A 26158-nucleotide genomic window follows, 5' to 3' on the forward strand; every position below is an offset into this window, starting at 1 on the left:
GTCAAGAATGATGTCAGAGAATTTCAAAATTTAATATTTTCCAGAAAGCAGATTTATCACTTAGATTTCAAATTATGAGAACATTTAAAATTATAGCCATTTTTTTTTAAAGGCAAAGGAAGAAATACAAGTCATGTTAACAAGTATATGTCAAGGTTATCTTACTGTTCCATAAGGAAATTTTTTTCTAATTAGTAGCTTTCAAACTTTTTGCCAAAGCTATCAGAAAAGAGAAAATATATTTCAATGGTGCTTTTCCAACTATAACCTACCTTGAAAGCCCCTTATCACAGTCTCAGTGTGGAAAATCTTATTTTCTTCAGAATGTACTATCATCACACATAGACTGAGATATTTAAAATCACATACACAGAAAAGAAATTGTTGGAACCAAGAATCAGATTGAGGTGATTAAATTAAACTCACCCAATTACTTTGTAAGCTGATAACATGAGAGGTGTCTGCCCATTTACATCTGTCATATTCACACTCTATTCAAAAATAAGACAATTCACATAACTGTAAATATACTCAAAAGTCTATTTCTTCTCTTAATAGAAATGTCTTTAATACATTCAGTACTACCATTGTTTCTACATGAAGGGCTCAAATATCATTTGATAAAAAGAATGTTCTACTCCACTTCCATAGGGTAAAAATCCACAGATTTCTACAAAATATTTTTAAAGAGAAAATCTGAATATATAGTGTTATATGATGTGAACACAAACAGTTAAGGGAAAGAGTAAAATGTTGATAGCTACCATCAAATACAAGAGATGGTAGAGACTTTAAAAGTTATCTAGTTGAGACCTGAGTTGACACATTAATTCACATTATCATTTCTTATACAAAGCATTCAGTATCTACTCAAAAACTTCCAGTAAATAGTGAACTCCCTATCTTCTGAGGCAACTTGTCTTTCTGGACTTATTAAGTTTTAAGTAGTAAAACATGAAAATTTCTTTTCTATTTTCTAGAATGCAGAAAAAAAAAGGATATCATATCTCCACGATGATATATTCCTTTCAATGAGACAGGTCTAAGTCTAGGTTTAACGTATACAATAATGGTTTCAGCTAAGCCAAAGAAAGAGTTTCATATACTAAAGATTCTTATGGGCCTTGGAGGAACAGAACTTGGGAAGGGGCCCAAAGAGAAGCAGACAGGACTCTTCCTCATATGTTTATATTTTTCCAACAATAAAACCTAGGAGATTGTAATTCTAATTCAATCAGCTAAGTCTGAGAGAAGGTGCTTATTTAAAGGGAGCAAAATCATTCCGACAGCATTTGTGCAAGCACATTTTCATGCCTTTTACAGGCAAGTCTGCTAATACATAAACTATTTTGCTACCAGAAAACATATTCCAAGCAAGTATAACTGACAGTGAAACTGACAATAACCTATAATTTAACCTATGCCTCTCAAGGCAAGTCATTTTTCATGAAATTACTTGAGAGAACAATAAGAAACATATAATCAAATTGGCCTCCCATTTGGGCTCAAATAATGAAAGCAAATGATGGGTTAGTGATTTGACTACCATTTTTATATTCAACTAGAAGAAAAATACAGGTTTTGAAGTCATGTTTTTGAAAAACTCTGCAAATTACTGGCTTCATAAGAAAAACTATTAACAACTTACAAGTTTCAGAAACATCTATTATATGTTACTGAGCTAAATGACCCGTCCTTTTCCCTCCAATGAAGCTGAAAAGCAGTATTCAATAGCTAAGCATACTGAGGCTAATATCTGAATATCTTGATATCCATTAACCTCCACTTTAACAGTGAGGAGAGACTACTACTACTAATTTTCCCAACCTCTTCAGATTATAAAAGCTGGAGTATAAGACACATTTCAGAACATACCTGTCCCTTTGAGATGAGATATGCGATAATAGGCATGTGTTGAAACAATACTGCCAGGTGGATGCTGCTGAATCCCTCTCCATCAATGAGAGTGGGGTCTGCACCATGCTGGAGTAATAATATGACCATAGGTAAATGTCCTTGTCTGCAAACAGAAGACAAAAAGCCATTCTGTAGCATGCAGAAAAAGCATAAAGTTGGTGAGAAACTGATATTCCTAAGACATGAGGGATTTTGGTTACATATAAAAAATATTTCCTAACAGTAAGATTTTTGAAACAATGGCAATGGTCCAAATGTTTTTTGCTTAGATGCCCCAAACTTAGAGCTATATGGATAATCATTCTTGAGTGCAAATGATAAGCTTCATAACTTCCCAATCTACCTTAAACCTTACATTACCATGTGTAAATAATAATTTTTTATGACATGCTAACAATGAAGACTCTAAGACCACTTAGACTTCACTGCTGATATTTTAAAATAAAAAATAAAATAAAAAATAAAAATAAAATAAATCATAAGTCAGATATACAGAAATATAATATTCATAAACTATGGGTATACTGTGATTATATTAAGAATTATATATTCATATGCTTTTCTTATGCTTGAATATGGTTCATTTTTCATGTAAAGTACTATACCTTAGTAGCCTAAAGGGCATGAGTTAACCCTAGAGCTTCAAAACTCTTGGCTATGGAGAAAAGATTCAACCCCTTGCCTTACATGAGCAATTATTCACTTCAGTTTCAGATTCCTGTCAACCCTACCAACCACTGAAAATGGAGTTTAAATTAAAAAAAGAAACTGGTAAGTATTCAAGACTTACTAACTTAGTTTCGATGGCCAATATACATCAGAGAAGAGAAGAGAGTGACCACACAATATAAATGTTCTAAGTTGACCTACTCAAAATTTCTTGTTAATTCTGCAACAACTTTTAAAAGAGCTGACTCATTTTACCCTAAGATAGATATACTTTACACTTACTTACTTGAAAAGGAAACTCACCTATTTGAAATAAAATTGTAAGTTTCTGAATAGACATCTGTCATAAGCCTGAACTGAGTTTGCAGTTCACTGAACTACTACTTTTATTTATGTTACTAAGTATGAAAATTATTTATTTTAATTAGGAAAAAAAGTATAATACACATATTTGAGTTTGATAATCATAGTAAAGCCCTAAATTAAATATCAAACACATCCTTTCTGCAAACTCTTTAAAGCTGTAACTTTTTTAAATAAAGGAGAAGAAAAAGAAAAGATAGGCTTTCAAATGGTCTATAACTGATTTTCAATATAGCGACCACTAGCCACATGTGGCTATTTAATTTCAGTGTTCAAAGAAACCTTACCGGATGGCCCAGTGAAGAGGAGTTGAATTTAAATCTCCACCCAACTGATCTACAACAGCACCTTTTGAAATATAAAACCTGTTAAAAGCAGACACAAATGAAAATAAGATTTGAAACTTAAGCTTCATATTGAGAAAGAAAATACTAATTTTTTCTTAATAATAAATGTGTTAGAAAACAAATTATGATAGTAATATTCCCTAAAACACCTAGAGCTATAGAAATCTGAAAGATTCACATGGCAGAATCAGACAAATCCCTGATGAAACATTCTTAGGATGTAAGTAATTACTCCTGCTGTAATTAGCATTCCATTATAACTTACATATCAAACACATCATAACTACTCTCTGCATAGTCTAACTACCACAGCACTCTTGAAATGGTTTATATTTCAAAAGGTTTAGGATCAGATAGATACTCTTACTTGACTGCAAGGAGAAAGGTAAAATTATGTCACTTTCAACAGTTTAAAATTAGAATTACTATATGGGAATGAATTATAAAAGTAAGTAGTAAAGAATTAACTTAAAATCTTTTTGGAAAAGTTAGACATTTGAGCATTTTGCTCTGTATTTGGGGGACAGAGATGAGAGGCACTCTATAAGGTGGACAAGACTGATTTTCTTCTATCATTTATAGGAATTAGTCTCATTACTTCTAAGTTGTACTTCATACATCATATTATCTAAATACCATGCCAGTTTATTTCCACAGAAAAGGAGTTTGCCTGTGAGTATTAATGTGTATTAGAATATTTTAAACTTTGATAAATTTCTTAAACTTTGAGGATTTTAAATATCTAATCCTATAACCCAAAATATATACACATTCACATATACATGTACATTTTACATGTTAAGATATTTAAAAAAAACAATGAGCAGGCAGTAGTGCTTTATGAAGGGGAAATATTTTATACAATCCAATCCATGCCCACTTAAAACTATATTCCATATTTAGTTTTTTTAAAAAGGTTAAATTTCCTACCTATCTATTCTTCCTGGTATTACAGTGTAAAATATTTTAATGTTTTTTCCTAAACTAGATGAGACTTCTTATTCTATTCTGAAAAAGTTTGTTATGCTTTTCCTTTATTAAAAAAATGTTCACTTTTACTTCCTAAACGTTATGATTGGCCCCTTGGCTTTATTTCTAATTTTCCTTTTTGGATCAACCTCGGATTATCTCTAAGGTCCTTTTCAACTTTATAACCACCATGTGTGGCAGAAAAAGTTTCAGGGGTTCTTTTATAAGAGGATTACACATGGTTCAATACTTGTACTTATATAAAAAGAGAAATGAAGGCGAGGTCTAAAATTATAAACACACTATTAACACACATATATCCCATCTTACTTTACAAGATCCAGTCTGTTGTTAATAGCAGCCCAATGAAGAAGCGACACATTTTCTTTATCTGGTTGTCTGACATCATATCCTGCTTCTACCAACTCTTTACATCGTTCAAAAATCCCGTATCTCAAATAAGAAAAAAAAAGCATAATTGATATCATTAAAATCATTTCATATGTCAAAATTTCTTCATTTTACTGTAATCTTTCATCATTCAAACTGCCTTTCAGTCAACACAGAAATATAATAATTAACAAAGACATGCACAGAGAGGACACAGTATAAAGCCAAACAACAAGAGGAAACCTGGTTTACTTATTGATCAGATTAATCTCTTTGGAGTTTAACTTGATTTTCTTAAGTAAACTTTAAATTTACACTGCCTTCCTTCAATAAGTTTCATTTGATCTACACTATGTGCCAGAAACACCTGGTGCCGATTCCTGACAATAATCTTATTCCTGAATCAAACCAAGCCCATGCAAAAATCTCACAATAAGGGATAAAGAATAAGCGAACTTGGAATGGGATAAATTCAACAATAAAATATGGAAAGATTATAGGTATAGCAGAGGAACAAATGATTAGCCCTTCCTGAAGGAGTTGAAACTCAGCTATATTTTATAGGCTGACAAAAGGCATTTCAGGCAGAGGAAGCAGCCTGTACAAATATCAGAAATGTGAAACTACATGGATGTTCAGAGATATAAAAGCAATTGAACATTGCTAAGCATAAAGCATGAGAGGGAATGATGAGATATGAGGTTAGAAGCAATAGGCAAAGACCACATGGGCCTTCTGTGCTACACTATGAAGTTTAGGCTTTATCTATAGTTCAATGGGAAACCAATAAAGGGTTTTAAAGAGGAAAGCACTTAGACTTTGAGTTTTAAGAAAGATCACATTGGAGGCAGTAAGGAAGCTGCTTAGAGCAGAGTGAGGACAGAGACTGAAATACCAGTTTAGAGATTATTGCAATAAACACAGGTAAGACACAATGAGAGCCTAAAGTAAGAGAGAAGTAATAAGAATGGAAAAGGATGGGCTTGGGAGAAATTTAACTATTACTTAATCAGTTAAATAGTATAGTGTTAAAAAGGCATTTCATAGAAAAATTATTATAGCATTAAAAAGAGTTATTTCATAGAGAATAAAGGGGTAAATCATTAGTGATATTCCTTTGTTTTGTTTTTGAGATGGAGTCTCACTCTGTCACCCAGGCTGGAGTGCAGTGGCGCAATCTCAGCTCACTACAACCTCTGTCTCCCAGGTTGAAGTGATTCTCCTGTCTCAGCCTCCTGAATAGCTGGGATTACAGGCATGTACCACCACATCTGGCTAATTATTGTATTTTTAGTAGAGATGGGGTTTTGCCATTTTGGCCAGGCTGGTCTCAAACTCCTGACCTCAGGTAAACCTGCCTGCCTCAGCCTCCCAAAGTGCAGGGATTACAGATGTGAGCCACCACGCCCAGCCTATTAGCAATATTTCTATGACGTTTCAACCTAACATTTAGCACTTTCTTTAAAACTTACTTCCATTTAGAAGTACCTGAAAGTTTCAACAAGCCCTCAAGGATCAAAAATCAAACCAAACAGCAGAATGGTCTGTTTCTCACACTGTAAATTAGAATAATTTCTGCCTTACCAAAATATGCATATGCAAGAGTGTGTGTGTGTGTGTGTGTGTGTGTCTTTTTGGCATTTTTAAAAGAGTAAATTTTTGAAAATGACACACACATATTTATACTCACCATCTTTTAAATGTCAACTTTAACATTTTACTGGAAAAGAAATATTCCCTTTATTTGAGAAACAATATACATTAAGATTTTGCTGGTTTAGAAAACACACACACACACACACACACACACACGCACACACACCCCCTAGCTCTCTTTTGCCCTTCCCAAATACTACCTACGGATCTCCCCACAACCACTTGAGAAGGTCTAGGATCTAAAGAAAACTTTGGGAAAGATATAAAATGCAAGTTTTTACTGAGATTCCCTCTAAAAATAGCCTAATTTCTGACATTTATCATAAGGGTTTTATGAGCAACAGGGAAAGATTTAAATGTTTCCATCCTAATTAAAGCAAATATTTACCTTAAGAATACTATCATTTTTGTATAAATAAAATATAAACAATATCAAATAATATTCACCTAAAATAATGGTTCCCATGGCCTCTAGAGTTCATATAAATTGCTAATTAGAATACTCAAATGATCATCAATATATTTTTAAATTAACATAGATAATACATTAGACTACATTAAGGCCAAATAGGCTAATTAATTTCCAAACATCATTGTTTCTGATAGAAATTATGTCAAGTTAGTATGGTAATATTAGTTCCCCTCAGGCTGATTAGATAGGTATGATTTATATTTGATGGGCAATCTGCTAGGAAGATTTATGTTTGATTACTATGAAAATGGATTACTACTTGATGTAGTCTGATGGACAAAATACTCAAAATATGCTCAATGGCAAGAGGTGTGATAGATGTTAATAATCAACAAGATCCATGAAGGTGAAAATGTTGGAAATACTTGACTTAATGTAAATATCCACATATGGAGATCTTAAGGGGAAACTTTCAAAATGTACTTCATATCCAGTGCAAGCAAAACAACACATTATGTGTTTCAAGAGGTCAGAGAACATATTTCCACCTTACTTTACTGTTTGTCTTCTAGTTAATCCAGCACAACAAGCACATGGATAGTACTCAAGAAATAAATGTTTAAAATATCTATAAATGTGTAGATGGAATGAAAAATGGTATTTTTCATTCCATCTAACCATTCAGGTTGTAGTATATTTTAGAAGACTTAGGTTTGTGTTTCAAATAAAGAGTTTGGCTTAGTGTCATTTCAAATCATCCATTCATTCAAAGAACATTTACTGGGTACCTCATATAAGAAGGAACTGTGCAAAAGCACTGGAGCTACAAAGATGAAGACATGCTTTTGCTAAGAAGCTGCCTACAATCTAATGGGACAGCCTGGTATGTAAACAGCTCAGGTACATTGTACTAAGCACTCTGGTGTTGGTATGACAAATATACTTGGTGCTGGTGCTAACTACCATTACAAAGTAAGAGAGGTAAACATATGAAGCGCCATGAACCACACATACATTACTATTAATTCAAGAGAACATAAGGATAAATCAAAGCATCTGGAAGACTTACTGAGTAGCTTTTACAATGTCACAGTTACTAGAGTCCTCTATAAGAGGAAGAGCTTCTCTTGCATTGGCAAGTTCTTTGTTTTCATGTGCGCAGATGCCGTATCGACCAAATCCTGGAGGGTGGGGGCCATGGCTGTGATTCCTGCACTGAAGAGTAAGAGTCATTTGACAAAGCATGAGAGAATTAATGTCACATTCAATTACAAAATGAAGAATTTGCTACTATCAACAATACGTATATTAATAACTTAGTTTTTTTGAGTCTTAGAAGTGTATCCTGAGAATCACTTGAACCCAGGAGGCGGAGGTTGCAGTGAGCTAAGATCGCGCCATTGCATTACAGCCTAGGTGACAGTGAGACTCTGTCTCAAAAAAAAAAAAAAAGTGTATCCTAAGGAAGATTTTCTTTAATTCTGTTCACTAGAAAAGATACTATTACAAAATCCAAATTACATATTTTGTTCATAAAACAAAGATCATCTAAAAAGGCACAGATGGACATTTTTACTTGTAGTGGGTAAAGAACCATTTCTACTGACTTGGTAGGAAGTTTGCCAGGCCTCTATGTGGTGGACATACCCTAAGAATATCCCCCAACCCACCAATTAATCAAGTTCTCTTCCTCTTGAACACAGGCAGAACCTGTGACTTGTTTCTAGGCAATGGAATATGGCAAAGGTGATGAGACAATTACTCCCATGATTATGTTAAATAAGACTCTGTCTTAGCCAACTGAAGCAAGAGATTCTTCTGCTGGCCTTGAAAAAGTGAGCTGCCATAATATGACAGGGCCTGTGAGAGGTCCACATGGCAAGGAACTGTGGGCAGTCTTCAGGAATAAAAGCAGTCCCCACTGACAACCAGTAAGAAAATGAGACTTTGATCATACAACTGCAAGAAACTGAATTCTGCTAATAACCACGTGAACTTGAAAGAGGACCCCAAGCTCAGCCTTGATGTCAACTGCATGAGACCCTGAGCAGACAATCCAACTAAGCCATGCCTAGACTCCTGACAAACAGAAACTATAGGATAATAAATAAGTGTCATGTTGGTGGCCTGGTAGCTCAGTTGGTTAAAGCACAGTGCTAATAATAAGTACGTGTTGTTTTAACCTACTAAATGTGTGGTAATTTGTTATGCAGTAATAGGTAACTAATACAGAAGTGACTGCAGAATTTGGTGAGAGTAAAAAGTATGATTGCCAATGGACTATTTCCATTAGCTGAATCATCAAATGTTACATTCAGATCACCCATTAGAAGCAGCAGCAAATGGCAAGCCAAAAAATTTTTCTTTAAACAATTATCTCAGGTTTGTCATTCAAACTAGTTGAGTATTTCTAATCTCATTAGACCTTAGCAGAAAACCAGTACAGGATTCACTAATTTTTAAAAAAACAACCACCAAAAAAAAGCCCACAAAAATCTGAGATCAATTACCCATTCTGTGGATTATGAATGCATTTTATTTCTCCTTTCCATTACTATGGCCTTTTGGAATCATTATCACCTCTAGGGCAGATGGGTAGGTGATCAACTTAGATTAGTAATTTTGACACTGGTTGACAACTTTGGCAAAATATTTGGTGGACAATCAGGCAGGCAGAGGGGGTTAAAATCTTTAGCACAAATGAGGCTCACTGGATCACTTTAATATCCTCCAAACAAATACTTAGTTTTATTTGAGAAAAGGACTCCTTCAGCTAAAGATGTGGGATGCTCAAAGTTTGTTTCCTAAAAGCACAAATATATCAAATGTACATATTATTTGCATATATTCTAAATACATTTTTAAAAGACTCTACAGTGTGACCCTGATCACTGATATCTTTGACTACTCATTTACATAATAACCAATCTTCTAATCTCATAGGCTATTCAGATTTCCAAGTAGAAACAGATTAATGTTAAAGTATTCAACTTTAATAAAACATACTATATTGTATTCTCTAAAGAAATGATACCTTAAAGAGAAACCTCCCTGAATCAGTATATCTTTTAAAAATGTATTTATTTATTGGGAGGTAGGTCTTGCTCAGGCTGGAGTGCAGCAGTGTGAGCATAGCTCACTGCAGCTTCCAATTCCTGGGATCAAGCAATCCTCCTGCCTCAGCCTCCTGAGTAGCTGGTACTACAGGCACATGCCACCATACCCAGCTAATTTTTTTTTTTTTTTTTGAGATGGAATCTAGCTCTGCCGCCCAGGCTGGAACACAGTGGCATGATTTCAGCTCACTGCAACCCCTGCCTCCTGGGTTCAAGCAGTTCTCCTGCCTCAGCCTCTCGAGTAGCTGGGATTACAGGTGCCCACAACCATACCCAGCTAAGTTTTGTATTTTTAGTAGAGATGGGGTTTCACTGTGTTGGCCAGGCTGGTCTCGAACTCCTGACCTCATGATCCACCTGCCTTCACCTCCCAAAGTGCTAGGATTACAAATGTGAGTCACTGTGCCCAGCCTTTAATTTTTTTTATTATACTTTAAGTTCTGGGATACATGTGCAGAATGTGCAGGTTACATAGGTATACATGTGCCATGGTGGTTTGCTGCACTCATCAACCCGTCATCTACATTACATATTTCTCTTAAGCTATCCCTCCCCTTGCCCCCCACCCCCAACAAGCCCCGGTATGTGAGATTCCCCTCCCTGTGTTCATATGTTCTCATTGTTCAGCTCTCACTTATGAGTGAGAACATGTGGTGTTTGGTTTTCTGTTCCTGTGTTAGTTTGCTGAAAGTGATAGTTTCCAGCTTCATCCATATCCCTGCAAAGGACATGAACTCATTCGTTTTTATGGCTGCATAGTATTTGGTGATGCATATGTGCCACATTTTCTTTAACCAGTCTATCACTGATGAGCATGTGAATTGGTTCCAAGTCTTTGCTATTGTGAATAGTGCTGCAATAAACATATGTGTGCATGTGTCTTTATAATAGAATGATTTATAATTCTTTGGCATACCCAGCTAATTTTTTAGTTTTTATTTTTGTAGCAACAGGGTCTCACTATGTTGCCCAGACTGTCTTGAACTCCTGGCCTCAAGCAATACTCTTGCTTCTGCTTCCCAAAGTGCTGGGATTACAGGCGTAAGCCACCACACCTGACCTGAATTAATGTTTAATAAGCAAATTTAGTTACCTATTTATAATTTTTAAAAAGCTGATTTTTAAATAAATGCATCAGAAATTACATCCTCAAAATAGTCTTCTCGAGAGACTATTAGTTACTCCAATAGCATTACCTTGAATGTTTTCAGAATTTCCTTTCTGTCCTCAGAGCCATAAAAAAGAGACTCGTATTTTTAAACTCTGAAAGTATTATCATTTATTATATAAAGTATGTAAAACATGTATGTATATATATGGACTTCTTCTTTTGTATAGAGTAAAGAATAAATACAAAATGAACCTCCATGAAACCATTACTTAAGTCAAGATATAGACTGACCCAGCATCTTAAAAGACTGCCTGGACACGTGCTATTCTCCATCACATCCCCACACTAAAGAAACAGTTTCCTGACTTCAGTTATAATGTTTTGCTTTCCTTTATAGTTTTCTCTCTAATGTATGTAACCCTAAAAAAGTACAGTTTGGCTTTACATTTTTTAATCTTTATAAAAATGGAATCTATCATATGTATTCATTATCATTTGTTTTGGTTTAACATTAGACTTAGAAGCTTCATCCGGGAGAGAAATCCAAGATGGCTGACCAATAGCAGCTCGGGATTGTAGCTCTCAGTGAAAGTACAGAGAACGAGAGGATGCCACACTTTCAAACGAATTTTTGTTGCTCACAGACCAGGAGATTCCCAGCGGAGGAGCCCCACGGGTCACCAGCACGACTCTTGTGGCCGGCGCGGCGGTTTTGCTGGTGCCTCAGCGCAGCAGTTCTTGGTGCAGAGTGAGCGGGACTGGGTCCCCTTTTGGCCGATTCCTGGGCAGAAAAGCACCATCAATCTTAACACCGCTGTTTTGGCCGGTGCAGTGGATTGCTCAGATTTCGGCGCTGGGAATCAACAAGTTGGACGTCCACTCAGAAATCTAACTTGAAAGTCGGAAATCACAAAGACGACAGGTGGATAAATTTACAATGATGGGAAGAAACCAGCATAAAAAGGCTGAGAATACCCAAAATCAGAATGCCTCTCCCTCTACAGGTGATCACAGTTCCTCATCAGCAACGGAACAAGCCCTGATGGAGAACGAGTGCGTTCCATTAACAGAAGTAGGCTTCAGAAGGTGGATGATAAGAAACTTCTGTGAATTAAAAGAACTTGTTCTAACCCAATGCAAAGAAACTAAGAACTTTGAAAAAAGGTTTGACGAAATGCTAACGAGAATAGACAATTTGGAGAGGAATATAGGTGAATTAATGGAGCTGAAAAACACAACACGAGAACTTCGTGAAGTGTGCACAAGTTTTAACAGTCAAATTGATCAAGCAGAAAAAAGGATATCAGAGTTTGAAGACCAACTTAATGAAATAAAACGAGAAATCAAGATTAGAGAAAAAAGGATAAAAAAGAATGAGCAAAGTCTCCAAGAAATATGGGACTATGTGAAAAGACCTAATCTACATTTGATAGGTGTACCTGAATGTGACAAAGAGAATGAATCTAAGTTGGAAAATACTCTTCAGGAGATTATTCAGGAAAACTTTCCCAACCTAGTAAGACAGGACAATATTCAACTCCAGGTAATACAGAGAACACGACAAGGATATTCCTCAAGAAGACCAACCCCAAGGCACATAATCGTCAGATTCATTAGGGTTGAAATGAAGGAGAAAATACTAAGAGCAGCCAGAGAGAAAGGTCAGGTTACCCACAAAAGGAAGCCTATCAGACTTACAGCAGATCTCTCAGCAGAAACCCTACAAGCCAGAAAAAGAGTGGGGGCCAATATACAACATCCTTAAAGAAAAGAACTTTCAACCCAGAATTTTATATCCAGCCAAACTGAGCTTCAAAAGCGAAGGAAAAATAAAATCTTTTGCAAACAAGCAAGTACTTAGAGATTTCACCATCACCAGGCCTGCTTTGCAGAAGCTTCTGAAAGAAGCACTATACATATAAAGGAGCAACCAGTATCAGCCTTTCCAAAAATATATCCAGCTAGCATCAAATGGCAGTATTAAACTCATATATATTATTAACTAGATAAAAAGCCAAAACCCATTGGTACGCTGTATCCAGACCCATCTCACATGCAACGATACACAAAGACACAAAACAAAGGGACAGAGGAAGATTTACCAACCAAACGGAGAGCAAACATAAATAAATAAATAAAAAGCAGGAGTTGCAATTCTCACCTCTGATAAAATAGACTTTAAAGCAACAAAGATCAAAAGAGGCAAAGAAGGACATTACATAATGGTAAAAGGATCAATGCAACAAGAAGAGCTAATGATCCTATATATACACGTACCCAATACAGGAGCACCCAGATACATAAGACAAGTTCTTAATGACTTATAAAGAGACTTAGCCTCCCACATAATAATAGTGGAAGACTGTAACATCATATTGTCAATATTAGACCGATCAACAAGATAGAAAATTAACAAGGATATCCAGGACTTGAACTCAGACCCAGAACAAGTAAACTTAATAAACATTTATAGAACTCTCCACTTCAAATACACAAAACATACATTCTTATCAGTACCATATCACACCTATTCCAAAAGTGACTACATAATTGGAAGTAAATCACTCCTCAATAATTGCATAGCATTTCATAGGTTTAAATGAAATATTGGTTGGCTGCTTGTTTGTTATTTTCTTCCCTTATTCCTTCCTGTCTCCATTGTTAAGCACAATTATTGGTATAAAAGAGGTTTTCAATTCCCATTTTTAGACTGCATTCTAGCCTGGGCAATAAAGCAATACTCCCATTCTCTCTCCCTCTTTCTCTTCCTTTTCCTTCCTCTTCTCATTCTTTTTTTTCTTTCTCTCTTTCTTTCTTCCTTTTTTTTCCTTCAAAAAAAAAGAAGCTTCATCCATGTTGTTGTGAAAGCTACAACAGGTTCATTTTCATTGCTGTGTAACATTCCAACACAGTAACATACTATGATTAATTTCTCTATTTTACTAGGCTGGATATATGAATTGTTCCCAGTTTAGGGCTATTATAAAAAATATATTGCTCTGGGCATTCTCGTACATGTCTCTAGGCGTATATATGTAAACAATTCTCAAAAGCATATATCTAGAAGTGGAACCGTTGGCTTTGAAGATATGCTTAAATCATCTTCAAAATGGTTGTAGCAGTTAAACTTCCCCCTGCAGGGGATGAGTGTTTCTGTTGCTCTAATCCTTACCAACACTTGGTATCATCAGACTCAACTTTTGCCAATCTGATGAATATGTAAACATACCCTGTAGTGATAATAATTTGTATTTCCCTAGAATTGTCAAATTAGATATTTCTTCATGTTTATTGGCCATTTTGAGTTCTTCTTTTATAAAGTACATGTTTAAGCAATTTGTCCATTTTTGTCTTTATACTGGGTTTCTGTCTTCTTCTTGAATGGCAGCCCTTATACATTCTGGATAGTCTTTGTTGGCCATATGTTAGTTAAAAATGAAGTAGAGCCTTCTACTTTTGTGCATGATGGGATAACAAGAATTGGACTTAACCTCTGGCTTTCTTGCTATAATAAAGAAACCTAGAAAAGTGAACAAAATATATGAAGTAAACTGTATTCAGACTTTAGACAACAGGAACAGTAAGACTGTGAATGCCAAGATATGAGGAGAAAAAAAAAAAACAAGGTGAGCCCCACTAACATCCCAGAAATTTTGCAATAATGGGCACTGAGAGGAAAACACTTTGTTTTAGAGCCCAGCAGCCTTGCTAAATTGAGGAGATAGAAATTTGAGATCAGAGAGGCTGAGATGGCTGACAGTTATGGGGACATTTCAAAAAAGAAGGAGCCAACCAGATAAAAAGGGGCTCCAAAAAATCTGTATAGGAGACCCATTGAGTCTTTGCAGAATACTAGGACAAACAATGTATAGAGTGAAACTTGACAAGGAGAGGCAAAAAATGACTGGGGATTTGTAAGCTGAACAATTATTGGAGTTTATACACAGCAGGAAGATGTTCAAACTCTGATCAGCCAAAGCGGAGAGTCTTTGATGATCCCTTGGGTTACTCAGTGGAAATATCAGAGGGCCACACCTTAGAAGTGTAGGGCCAACCTGTATCTGGAATAAAGGCTACCCCAGAACCACTCTAGAGAAGCCTAAAATCAGACTTCAAAGGACTCAAACTGAGCAATATTAACTTTACTGCCTGCCTAAACAATATCCAATACTCTCTGAAGAGAGGCAACAAATACCAGATACTCATCAATATGCATTCACAAAGTCCACTATCAAATAAAAACTCACTAAGCATGTCAAGAAGCAAGAAAAATGTGACCCATAGCCAGAAGAAAAGAACCAGACCTTGAAATATAAAGATGACAAAATTAGCTGAAAAAAGACATTAAAACAGTTAAGACAAGTATGTATTAGTATTTAAAAGAAAATATTAACATAAGCAAAGAAATTGAAGATATGACAAAAGATCTGCTTAGAATATCTGCAGATAAAAATCAATCTCCCTGTAATCCCAGCACTTTGGGAGTCTGAGGCAGGAAGATCGCCTGAGGTAAGGAGTTCAAGACCAGCCTGACCAATATGGTGAAACCCCATCTCTACTAAAAATACAAAAATTAGCTGGGTATGGTGGCACATAACTGCAATCCCAGCTACTTGGGAGATTGAGGCAGGAGAATCGTTTGAACCCTGGAGGCAGAGGTTGCAGTGAGCCAAGATCATGCCACTGCACTTCAGCCTGGGCAATAGAGTGAGACTGTCACACACAAAAAAAATCAATCTGTAAAGTACAAATTACAACAGATGAGACTGACAGCAGATTAAACAGTATAGAAGAAAAGACTATTTAATCTGAAGAAACCACAACGGAAAGTATCCAAAATGCAGCACAGAGAGAAAATGGCTGAAGATGTATAATTGGAGTTCCAGAAGGAAAAAATGTTTTAATATTTGAAGAGATAACAGTCAAAAATCTTCCAAGTTTGGTAAAAATTATAAACTCACAATAACTAGAAGTTCAATTGATCCCAAGTAGGATAAGCCCCCAAATCCTACACCAAGACGTATCATAATCAAATCACTAAAAACCAATAATAAAGAAATAATCTTAAAATCAGTCTCAAAAAAACACTCATATGTTCAAAGAAGCAAAGATAAGAATGCACTAAGACTTCTCATCAGACACAGTGCAAGCCAGAAGACAACAGCAAACAGTTTTAAAGAGCTTAGCAATGTGCTGGGTCAAATGACACAAGAACAGAAAATCAAACACATGTTCTCACTCATAAGTGGGTGTTGAACAATGAGAATATGTGGACACAGGGAGGGGAACATCACACACTGGGGTCTATCAGGAGGTGGGGGGCTAGAGGAGGGACAGCATAGTAGAGGGTGGGGGGATTGGGGAGGGATAGCATTAGGAGAAATACCTAATGTATACGATGGGGTGATGGATGCAGCAAACCACTATGGCACGTGTATACCTATGTAACAAACCTGTATGTATTGCACATGTACCCCAGAACTGAAAGTATAATAAATAAATATTTTTAAAAAGAATTTTTAAAAAAAGAGCTTAGTATACAGCCTAAGCAGTGTTTACAGGGAATTTTAGCTTTAAATGCTTATATTAGGAAAAAAAGAGCCTAGAGTAAATTATCTAAGCTTTCACCTTAATAATCAAGAGAAAGAAAATTAAACTCGAAGTAGATACACGGGAAGAATACAAAAATAGAAGGAATTCATGAACTATAAAACAGAAACAATATAGAAAATCACTGACGCCAAAATCTGGTTCTCTGGAAAGAATAAATCAATAAAAGTGATAAAACTGTAATCAAATGGATCAAGAAAAATGAAAAGGCATCAATGACAAATATCAGATTTTAAAAAGAGACATCACTACAAGAGCCTACAAATTTTGAAAGGATAATAAGGGAATATTTTGAACAACTTTATGCCAATAAATGGGCAACTTAAGTGAAATACACAAATGCCTCAAAAGATACATATTATGGACCTTAAAAGTAATAAATAACATAATATCTATTAAATAAATTTGATTCATAATGAAAACCTTCCTCATAAAAAATTCTAGGCCCATATAATTTAACTGGTTAACCCTATCAAATATCTAAGGAAGAAATAATCTAACCCTTCAGAAAACAGAAGGGAGAATGCTTCCCAGCTCATTTTATGAGGTGGCATCACTCCATACCAAAACCAACAAAGACATTACAAGTAAAGAAAACTACAGGCCCAGTATCCCTCATGAACACAGATACAAAAATCCTAAACAAAATGTTAGGTAAGATGAATCCAGTAATACATAAAAAAGAGACTATACATCACAACCCAGCTTAAACATTTCAAAATAAATCAATGCAATCCACCATAAAATGAATATTCATATTAACAGAATAAAGTTAAAAATATATATTCATCATAGAATAAAGCATTTGTCAAAATTTTTCATATGAAAATTCTTTATGTAAAGCATATGACAAAATTTGATAAAATCTTTCAACACAAGGGAAAGAAGGGAACCTCCTCAATCTGATAAAGAACATTTACAAGAAATCTACAGCTACCATCACACTGAATGGTACAAGACCATTTTTACACCAAGACTGGAAGCAAAGCAAGGATACCCATTATCACCACTTCTAATTAACACTATACTAAAGTACTAGACAGCATAATAGAGTAGAAAAAAGAATAAAAATGCATACAGATTAGAAAAGAAGTAAATCCATTTTTATTGCCAAAACATGACCATATGCATAGAAAATCCTAAGGAATCTTTTAAAAAATGTTTACTCTAGCATCAAAAACGTAAAAAACTTTAAATGCTTTATACTGTACCCTGCAGTTTTTGGTGTGTTCAGTGGGAGGGTCACATCAAATATAGCCATGCTTTCATTAACAATGAGGATACATTCTGAGAAACATATCATTAGGCTATTTCATTGTTGTGCAAACATCACAATGTGTACTTACACAAACCTAGACAGTATAGCCTATTACAGACTTGGGCTATATGGTGTAAACCATTGCTCTGACCAATGTCGTATGTGTGGTCTGACACTGATCGAAACATTATGGGATGCTATGACTGTACTTAGAAAATTCCTATAAATGAATGCTGGATTATTTTATAATCTCATCTTGCTTTTTACCATAAATAAAGTTACCTAGTTTTCACCTACCTTATTATCAAACCTATTTCTGTGAACTTTTCAGTTTACAAAAGAAAATCACTCTCTAAGGATAAATACACAATTAAGAATTAAAATATTGAAGACATTTGATATAATGTGTCAAAGTCAATTCTCTTAAGAGTTCCAAAAACTTTTAAGAATGAAAGTTTCTTAAATTTCATTTTTAAAAGACAGTTTTTAAAATTCTCTTAGGAATTTTTAATTTTGAAGAAAGTTTACTTCTTCAAAATTAAAGAATACTTTAGAAAAATAGAGAAATTATTTACAAGACAAGGATGCCTGCTCTCACCACTTCTATTCAACACAGTATTGGCAGTCCTGTCCAGAGCAATCAGGCAAGAGGAATAAAGGGCATCCAAATAGGAAGAAGAGAGGAAGTCAAACTATCCCTGTTTGCAGACGACAAGATTCTGTATCTAGAAAACCCCATTGTCTTGACCCAAAAGCTCCTTCAGCTGATAAACAACTTCAGCAAAGTTTCAGGATACAAAATCAATGTACAAAAATTACTGGCATCCTATACAACAACTATCAAGCCGAGAACCAAATCAGGAAGGCAATCCCAGTCACAACTGCCACAGAAAGAATAAAATACCTAGGAATACAGCTAACCAGGGAGGTGAAAGACTTCTACAATGAGAATTACAAAACGCTGCTCAAAGAAATCAAGAGAAGACACAAACAAATGAAAAGACATCCCATGCTCACAGATAGAAAGACTCAGTATCATGAAAATGGCCATACTGCCCAAAGCAAATTACAGATTCAATGCTATCCCTATCAAATTACCAAAGACATTCTTCACAGAACTAGGAAAAAGCTATTTTAAAATTTATATGCAACCAAATAAGAGCCTGAATAGTCAAGGCAATCCTAAGCAAAAAGAACAAAGCTCTAGGAATCACATTACCTGACTTCAAATGATACTACAGTGCTATAGTAACCAAAACAGCATGATACTGGTACAAAAACAGGCACATAGACCGATGGAATAGAATAGGAAACCCAGAAACAAGGCCACACACCTATGACCAGCAGATCTTTGACAAAGCCAATAAATCAAGCAATGGGGAAAAGACTCCTTATTCAATAAATGGTGCTGGGATTATTGGCTAGCCATATGCAGAAAATCAAAGCTGGACCCCTTCCTTACACCATACACAAAAATCAACTCAAGATGGGTCAAAGACTTAAACATAAAACCCAAAACTATAAAAACCCTAGGAGAAAACCTAAGACATACCACCCTGGACACAGAAATGGGCAAAAATTTCATAACAAAAACACCAAGCAATCATAACAAAACCAAAAATTGATAAGTGGGATCTAATTAAAGAGCTTCTGCACAGCAAAAGAAACTATCAACAGAGTAAACAGACATTCTACAAAATGGGAGACAACGTTTGCAAACTATGCATCCAACAAAGGTCTAATATCCAGCATCTGTAAAGAACTTAAATTTACAAGAGAAAAACAAACCCCATTAAAAAGTAGGTAAAGAACATGAACAGATGCTTTTCAAAAGAAGACATAAATGCAGCCACCAAGCACATGAAAAAAAAGCTTAACATCACCGATCATTAGAGAAATGCTAATCAAAACCACAATGAGATACCATTTCACACTAGTCAGAATGCTATTACTAAAAAGTTAAAATATAAGAGATGCCGGCAAGGTTACAGAGACAAAGGAATGCTTATACTCTGTTGGTGGGAGTGTAAATTAGTTCAACCATTGTGGAAAGCAGTATGACAATTCCTCAAAGAGCTAAAAGCAAGAACTACCATTCAACCTAGCAATCCCATTACTGGGTATATACCCAGAGGACTATGAATCATTTTACCATAAAGACACATGTATGTGAATGTTCACTGTAGCACTATTCACGATAGCAAAGACATGGAATCAACCTAAATGTCCATCACTGACAAACTGGGTAAAGAAAATGTAGTACATATACACCATGCATTACTATGCGGCCACAAAAAAGTATGAGATCATGTCTTTTGCAGAAACACGAATGGAGCTGGAGGCTATTAGGCTTAGGAAACTAATGCAGAAACAGAAAACCAAATACGGCATGTTCTCACTTATAAGTGGGAGCTAAGTGATGACAACTCATGAACACAAAGAAGGGAACAACAGGCTGGGTGTGGTGGCTCACGCCTATAATCCCAGCACTTTGGTAAGCCAAGACAGGTGGATCACTTGATGTCAGGAGTTCGAAAACATCCTGGTCAATATAGTGATACCCCATTTCTTAAAAAAAAAAAAAATTAGCCAGTGGTGGTTTGTGTCTGCAGTCCCAGTTACTTGGAAGGCTGAGGCAGGAGAATTGCTTGAATCTGGGAGGCAGAGGTTGCAGTGAGCCAAGATCACGCCACTGCACTCCAGCCTGGGTGACAGAGCAAGACTCCATCTCAAAAAAAAAAAAGGGAACAAGAGACACTGGAGTATACCTGAGAGTGGAGGGTGGGAGGATGGAGAGGAGCAGAAAAAATAACTAGTGGGTACTAGGCTTAATACCTGGGTAATGAAATAATCTATATAACAAACCTCCATGACATAAGTTTGCCTATATAACAAACCCTCACATGTACCCCCAAACCTAAAACAAATTTTTTAAAAGAAAGTTTTAAAATTTTCAGTTTTACTTAAATGAGTCCATAACCCCTCAAGGGGTTATACTGAGGTGTACTGTTTTTAAAAAGTTAATTTACAGTAAAATTAACTTTGGTATATAGCTCTATGAATTTTAACACATGTATGGAATCATGTAACCATCATCATCATCCTTTGTAGTCACACCCTCCTGTAACCCCAACCAACTCCTGGCAACCACCGATCTGTTCTTTGTCATTAATTCTGTCTTTCCCAGAATGTCATATAACGGAATCACACAGTACACAACCTTTTAGGAGGGGCTTCTTTCACTCAGCACAATGGTGCTGAGATTCGTCCAAGTTGTTGCATGTTATCAATAATTCCTTTTTATTGTTGTATAGTATCCTACTATAATGGGTGCATCCCAGTTAATCTATCCAAACAATCTGCATGGGTTGTTTTCCAGCTTTTGACGATTATAAATAGAGTTGCTAAAAATATTCATGGACAAACTTGCGTGAACTTGCTTTCATTTCTCTAAGAGTAAGACTGCTTGGCCATATGTTAACTATATTTAAATTTATGAGAAACTGCTAAACTATTTTCCAGACTGGTTATACCACCTTGCATTGCCACTAATCTAACAACTATGAGAGTTACAATTGTTCTGCATTCTCACTGGCACGGAGATTGTGAGTCTAATAGATGTATAGGGGCATCTCATCGCGGTCTTAATTTACATATCCTTAAAGGCTAATGAAGTTGATCATCTTTTCATGTGCTTATTTGCCATCTGTATATCTTCTCTGGTGAAGTGTCCAAGTCTTTTGTCCATTTTTAATTGAGCTGTTTGTTTTCGTACTGCTAAGTTTTGAGAGTTCTTTATATTACACATTCTAGATACAAGTCTTTTGTCAAATATGCGATTTGCAGATATTTTTGCCTGGTCTGTAGCTTATCTTCCCATCTCTTAAAAGTCTGTTTCATAGAGCAGAAGTTCTTAATTTTAAAAAAGTCCAATTTACCAATTTGTTATTTTATGGATTGTACTTTTGGTGTCACATCTAAAAACTACTGTCTTGGGGTCACAATTCCTCTGTTCAGAGAAGAAAGTTCTCCCTCAGCATTTCTGGTGTCTGTGCTGCCAGGAAATCCCTTTGTGGCTCCTTGAGCCTTAACTAGATAGATTCTAATGAAGCACTTGCTGTCTGCACTGATGCTTATTTCCAGGGATCAAGACAAGCTGGGGGCAAACCAGAGAGAAAAAAGGTAAATCAGCTACTGATTTGGTGGTTTTTAAATTCCAATCTTTTTCTTCTTCAGTCCACCTGCTTTTCTGACTAGGTAAATTCTGATTTCTCTGGTAAAAAAATCAATTACTCCCCGACACACAGAATCACACACAGCTAAAAATAAACATGTAATAGATTAAAATGTAAATAAAAGCATTAGGATTCTTTTCATGAAGAAGGCAAAGGGTCCAGGAAAAGAGTTGAAATATACTCAAAATTTCTAGAATGACAATAAGTAAAAGATGTAATAAAAAGTACAGCTAAGATTGACAAAAAAAAATCAGTGTATTTTTATATAAAATAAATTTTTACTAGAATTTTAAAACTATAGAATGACACATCTTAATTTTAAAGATCTAGCAATACACAAGTGAATATGGGGTTAACAATCTGGACTATTTCCAATACCATACCACCAGAGAAAACCATTATAACGGTTGGGTGCATCCTCCCTCATTATGTAAATATATTTTAATGTATATAATATTGTGCTGTATACATACATATACACACATTTTTAATAATTTTCTTATACTTACTGAACAAAGAATAGGATCACATTATATACATTATTCCTCAACTTGCTTTTCTCACCTAACAATATATTATGTACAGTCCTACAGTTCAGTAATATTTGACTATTATTCCATTGTATACAGATCTAGCATAATTCATTCAACAATTCCCCTTCGGTTAGAGACACAGGTTGATTTCAGCCTTTCATGTCTATAAACAATCCAATCAACACCCTGTGCAGTCTAATTCTATTATAGGATTGATTCCCCAAAGTAGGACTATTGAGTCAAAAAGTATGCATTTTAATGACCAAATACTCTCCCCAATTCACAGTCCCAACAGCAAAGTATATACGTGTTCTTTCTCCCTACAAACTTTCCCAGAACTGGATGTTATCAATCTTTTTACAACCTTGACAATCTGATGGCTAAAAAATGGCATCCTGTTTTTCATTTGTGCTCCCCTAGTTGCTGATGAGTCTGAGTGTTTTGTTGTTGTTGTTGTTGTTGTTGTTGTTAGGTATATTGGCTCTCCATATTTTCTCTTTTGTGGATTGCCTTTTCGTAGTCTACTTGTATTTCTAGTGAATTGCACATACCTGTTTCTCTTTGCAGGTTAGAAAGATCAACCCTTTATTGTTTGTTTTGTTTTTGAGATGGAGTATTACTCTGTCACCCAGGCTGGAGTGCAAGTGGCACCACCAAAGCTCACTAAAGTCCAATTTCCTGGGCTTAAGTGATCCTCCCACCTGACCCACCCTAGAAGCTAGGACTACAGGCAAGCACCACCACACACCCTGCTGATTTTTTTATTTTTCTATAGACAGGTCTCGTTATGTTGCCCAGACTGGTCAAACTCCTGACCTCAAGTTATCCTTCCACCTTGGCCTCCTAAAGCACTGGGGTTACAGGCATGAGCCACCATACCCAGCCCTGACCCTTTGTTTATGTACAGATTTTTCATCACGGAAAATTGACTCGTTCAATAGATACAGATTTGTGGCTTCTTATACTGTGTTAAGGCATTAAGGACATCAGCTTTATTTGTCATGTATAAAGTTAAAGAGGTTTACATATTTCAATGTGAAGAATATCCACAATTAAGAGCATTTGTTTAGTCAACAATTAATTACTGTATATTTATGATGTACAATTATGCTAAGGGCACAGAAGACATGGGTGACTATTCTCCAGGAATTTAAGTCTAATAAGGGAGATATGTCAGAGACAAAGTAAAATAATAATAGAAGGCAACATGTGATTATATATGATTAAATGGCAATAAGAAACTAGAAAACAGGAGATATCTTCTGTTCATGTCATGATTGTTTACCCAAATCCAGATCAAAGTAAAACCTAAAAATGACTATTTGTCTTCACAGCCTGTGTTTGAAGTCAATCATCTACAAAGTAAGGAAAGTGCACTCAAGGTCATACATGTAGTAACCCATTAGGCAATATGAGAAAATGTTAAAGTTTCTATTATAATAACTTTTCATCTTTTTACTTAAAAACGAAAAATAAAATTTACAAATTTGAGTTTTTAAAGCTTTACCAATTTTATTTTTTCTTGTTAGCATACCCCTGCTGGCAGGAAAGCTTTACTAATTTTTAATAACAGCAGTCTCATTTATCGGTATGTAATCAGGTCACTCCTTATACTCTCTTTACAAGGTAACCTGGAGGTAAAGAAAGCTTCCACAATCAGAGAGTTGACAATAGTACCTTCAACATATTACAATATACATTAGATTTATTTTCAAATTATATTGTCAAATTTTAATTAAATTACCTCTCCCAAAATGAGCAAGTACCTTACACTGATTTCTGCAAAGAACCTATGAATTGAGGTAATAATAATTAGCACAAGCAAATAAAAAAACAGCAGTTTAGGAATTCCAGCAAACACATGAAGTATAAACAAAGATGATCTAATTCAATCTGACGTGTCAGTACCCCCTCCAAAAAAATTCAAAATTGTCAAAAGGCTAAATTGAAGCAGACTTATAACCTCTATCTTTAATACAAATCTTGCCATGAGCATACACTGAGCTATGAGTTAATGAACATAATTTAGAAATATGTTGTCAAATCTTACAATAACATGACCCATGACAATATGAAATTGGCGACCAGCTCCTATCCCCATGTTCAAACAGAAGAGTGCTGAAATATTTATTTTCAGTGTGAAGTTTTCTGTAAAGCAAGGTCAGGAAAAGAGGGCAAGGACATGGCAGAGAAGAAGACAGGTAACCCTCAGTCTCAAAAGATAGGGAAGAAGACACATTGAGTCCCTGCTTCCACAGTATTCTCTCAGCCTAATCTCTCCTGCTTGCATTGATGACACAGGCCAAACAATCAGATTCCTAGTACTGCCACATTGGCTGTATGTTAGTGGCGAATCATCTACTCTATTTTTGGCTCATTTCTACATTTGTAAAATGAAAGGGACAGATCAATATACCCATAAAGCTCCTTCTAGGTCTCATGTTGCATGGTCCTAAGCGGAGCTGTTACAATAGTCACTATTGACTTGTGCACTGGTAAAGACTTTACTGCATGAACAAACATGCTATATGAGTAAAGATGCTTAACTGCTACATGGTTGCCTACAGTATTAAGGTAACAGAACAGACTAAGCAAATTCTCATGATGCCAGCCAACTCCCAAGAGTTTTCATTAATCATTCATTCAGGGAAATAAAAAGAACACCTATACAAATCACAGAAGTAGGTTATCAGGGATAAAAGATGAATAAGACACAATTCCTTCCAAAATTTATTCATTCTAGAAATTTACTGAATACCTACTATGTGCTGGGCACTATAGTAGACACGGCAATACAGCAATGAACAATAGACAAGGTCCCTGGTTTTCAAGGAATGTATATTCTGGTTAGGGACACAGTCCTTTCCTCATTTCCTGAGCAGAATAAAATACAGACAACTCCTCAGACCTTGGACTAAAGAATGGGTGAACTCCAAGAGGCAGCAAACAATCAAATAAGATCATATCAAGACTGGATCACCTGAGTAGCAATGAAAATGCACTCATCAGGAGCCCTGACACCTGGGCTCAGCTAACTTGCTATAAACCTTTGGAAAATAAGTTATTATTTTTGAGTCTTGAATTTGTGGAAAAAGTTAAAGGGTTAGACTAGATAAATGGTTCTCGAAACTTCCTAATGTTGTGGCCCTTTTTGAAAATTTTACCAAAACTGAGTCCTCTCTACTTAAGAGAAATGCACAACTGCACGTACAAACTAACTTTTCAAGATGTTCACTAATTTCAAGGTGTTCCCTATTGCCCTGAAGCTTATCCGATATGCCAGTTTAAGAATCTCTGAACTAGGGGTGAGATCCAAGATGGCCGGTTAGGAGGAGCTCAGGATTGCAGATCCGAGTGAAAGCGCAGAGGGTGAGTGGATGCCGCATTTCCAGACAGATTTTTCCTGCCCAGAGACCAGGAGATTCACAGGCGGAGAAGCCCCACGTGTCGCCAGCGCGGCTGTTTTGGCCGGTGTGGCTGTTTGGGCTGCGCCCTGGTGCAGCGGTTCCCAGTGCAGAGTAAACGAGACAGTGTCCCCTCTTAGCCAGCAAGGGGAGCTGAAACGGGGAGCC

At 35.8% G+C, this 26158-nt stretch overlaps 1 protein-coding gene across 3 annotated transcripts in view; it reads right to left on the reverse strand.

The window, feature by feature from the left end:
• The window catches only part of ZDHHC13 (zinc finger DHHC-type palmitoyltransferase 13), a 61128-nt gene that overhangs the window by 25197 nt on the left and 9773 nt on the right, over positions 1-26158 (reverse strand). For 2 of the 3 annotated variants that reach the window (XM_064365112.1, XM_064365109.1), the window contains exons 2-6: positions 7793-7938; positions 4596-4718; positions 3237-3314; positions 1876-2020; positions 427-491 (exon numbers count right to left, since the gene is read on the reverse strand). In XM_064365112.1, coding sequence (XP_064221182.1) covers positions 427-491; positions 1876-2004 — 194 coding nt within the window. In that variant the 5' untranslated portion in view covers positions 2005-2020; positions 3237-3314; positions 4596-4718; positions 7793-7938. The remainder of the gene's footprint in view (positions 1-426; positions 492-1875; positions 2021-3236; positions 3315-4595; positions 4719-7792; positions 7939-26158) is intronic. The other variant, XM_064365111.1, reaches the window with a different exon arrangement.

Source organism: Aotus nancymaae, unplaced genomic scaffold (assembly GCF_030222135.1).
Source record: "Aotus nancymaae isolate 86718 unplaced genomic scaffold, 86718_ANA_hifiasm-v0.15.2.pri h1tg000059l, whole genome shotgun sequence".
Taxonomy (NCBI): domain Eukaryota; kingdom Metazoa; phylum Chordata; class Mammalia; order Primates; family Aotidae; genus Aotus; species Aotus nancymaae.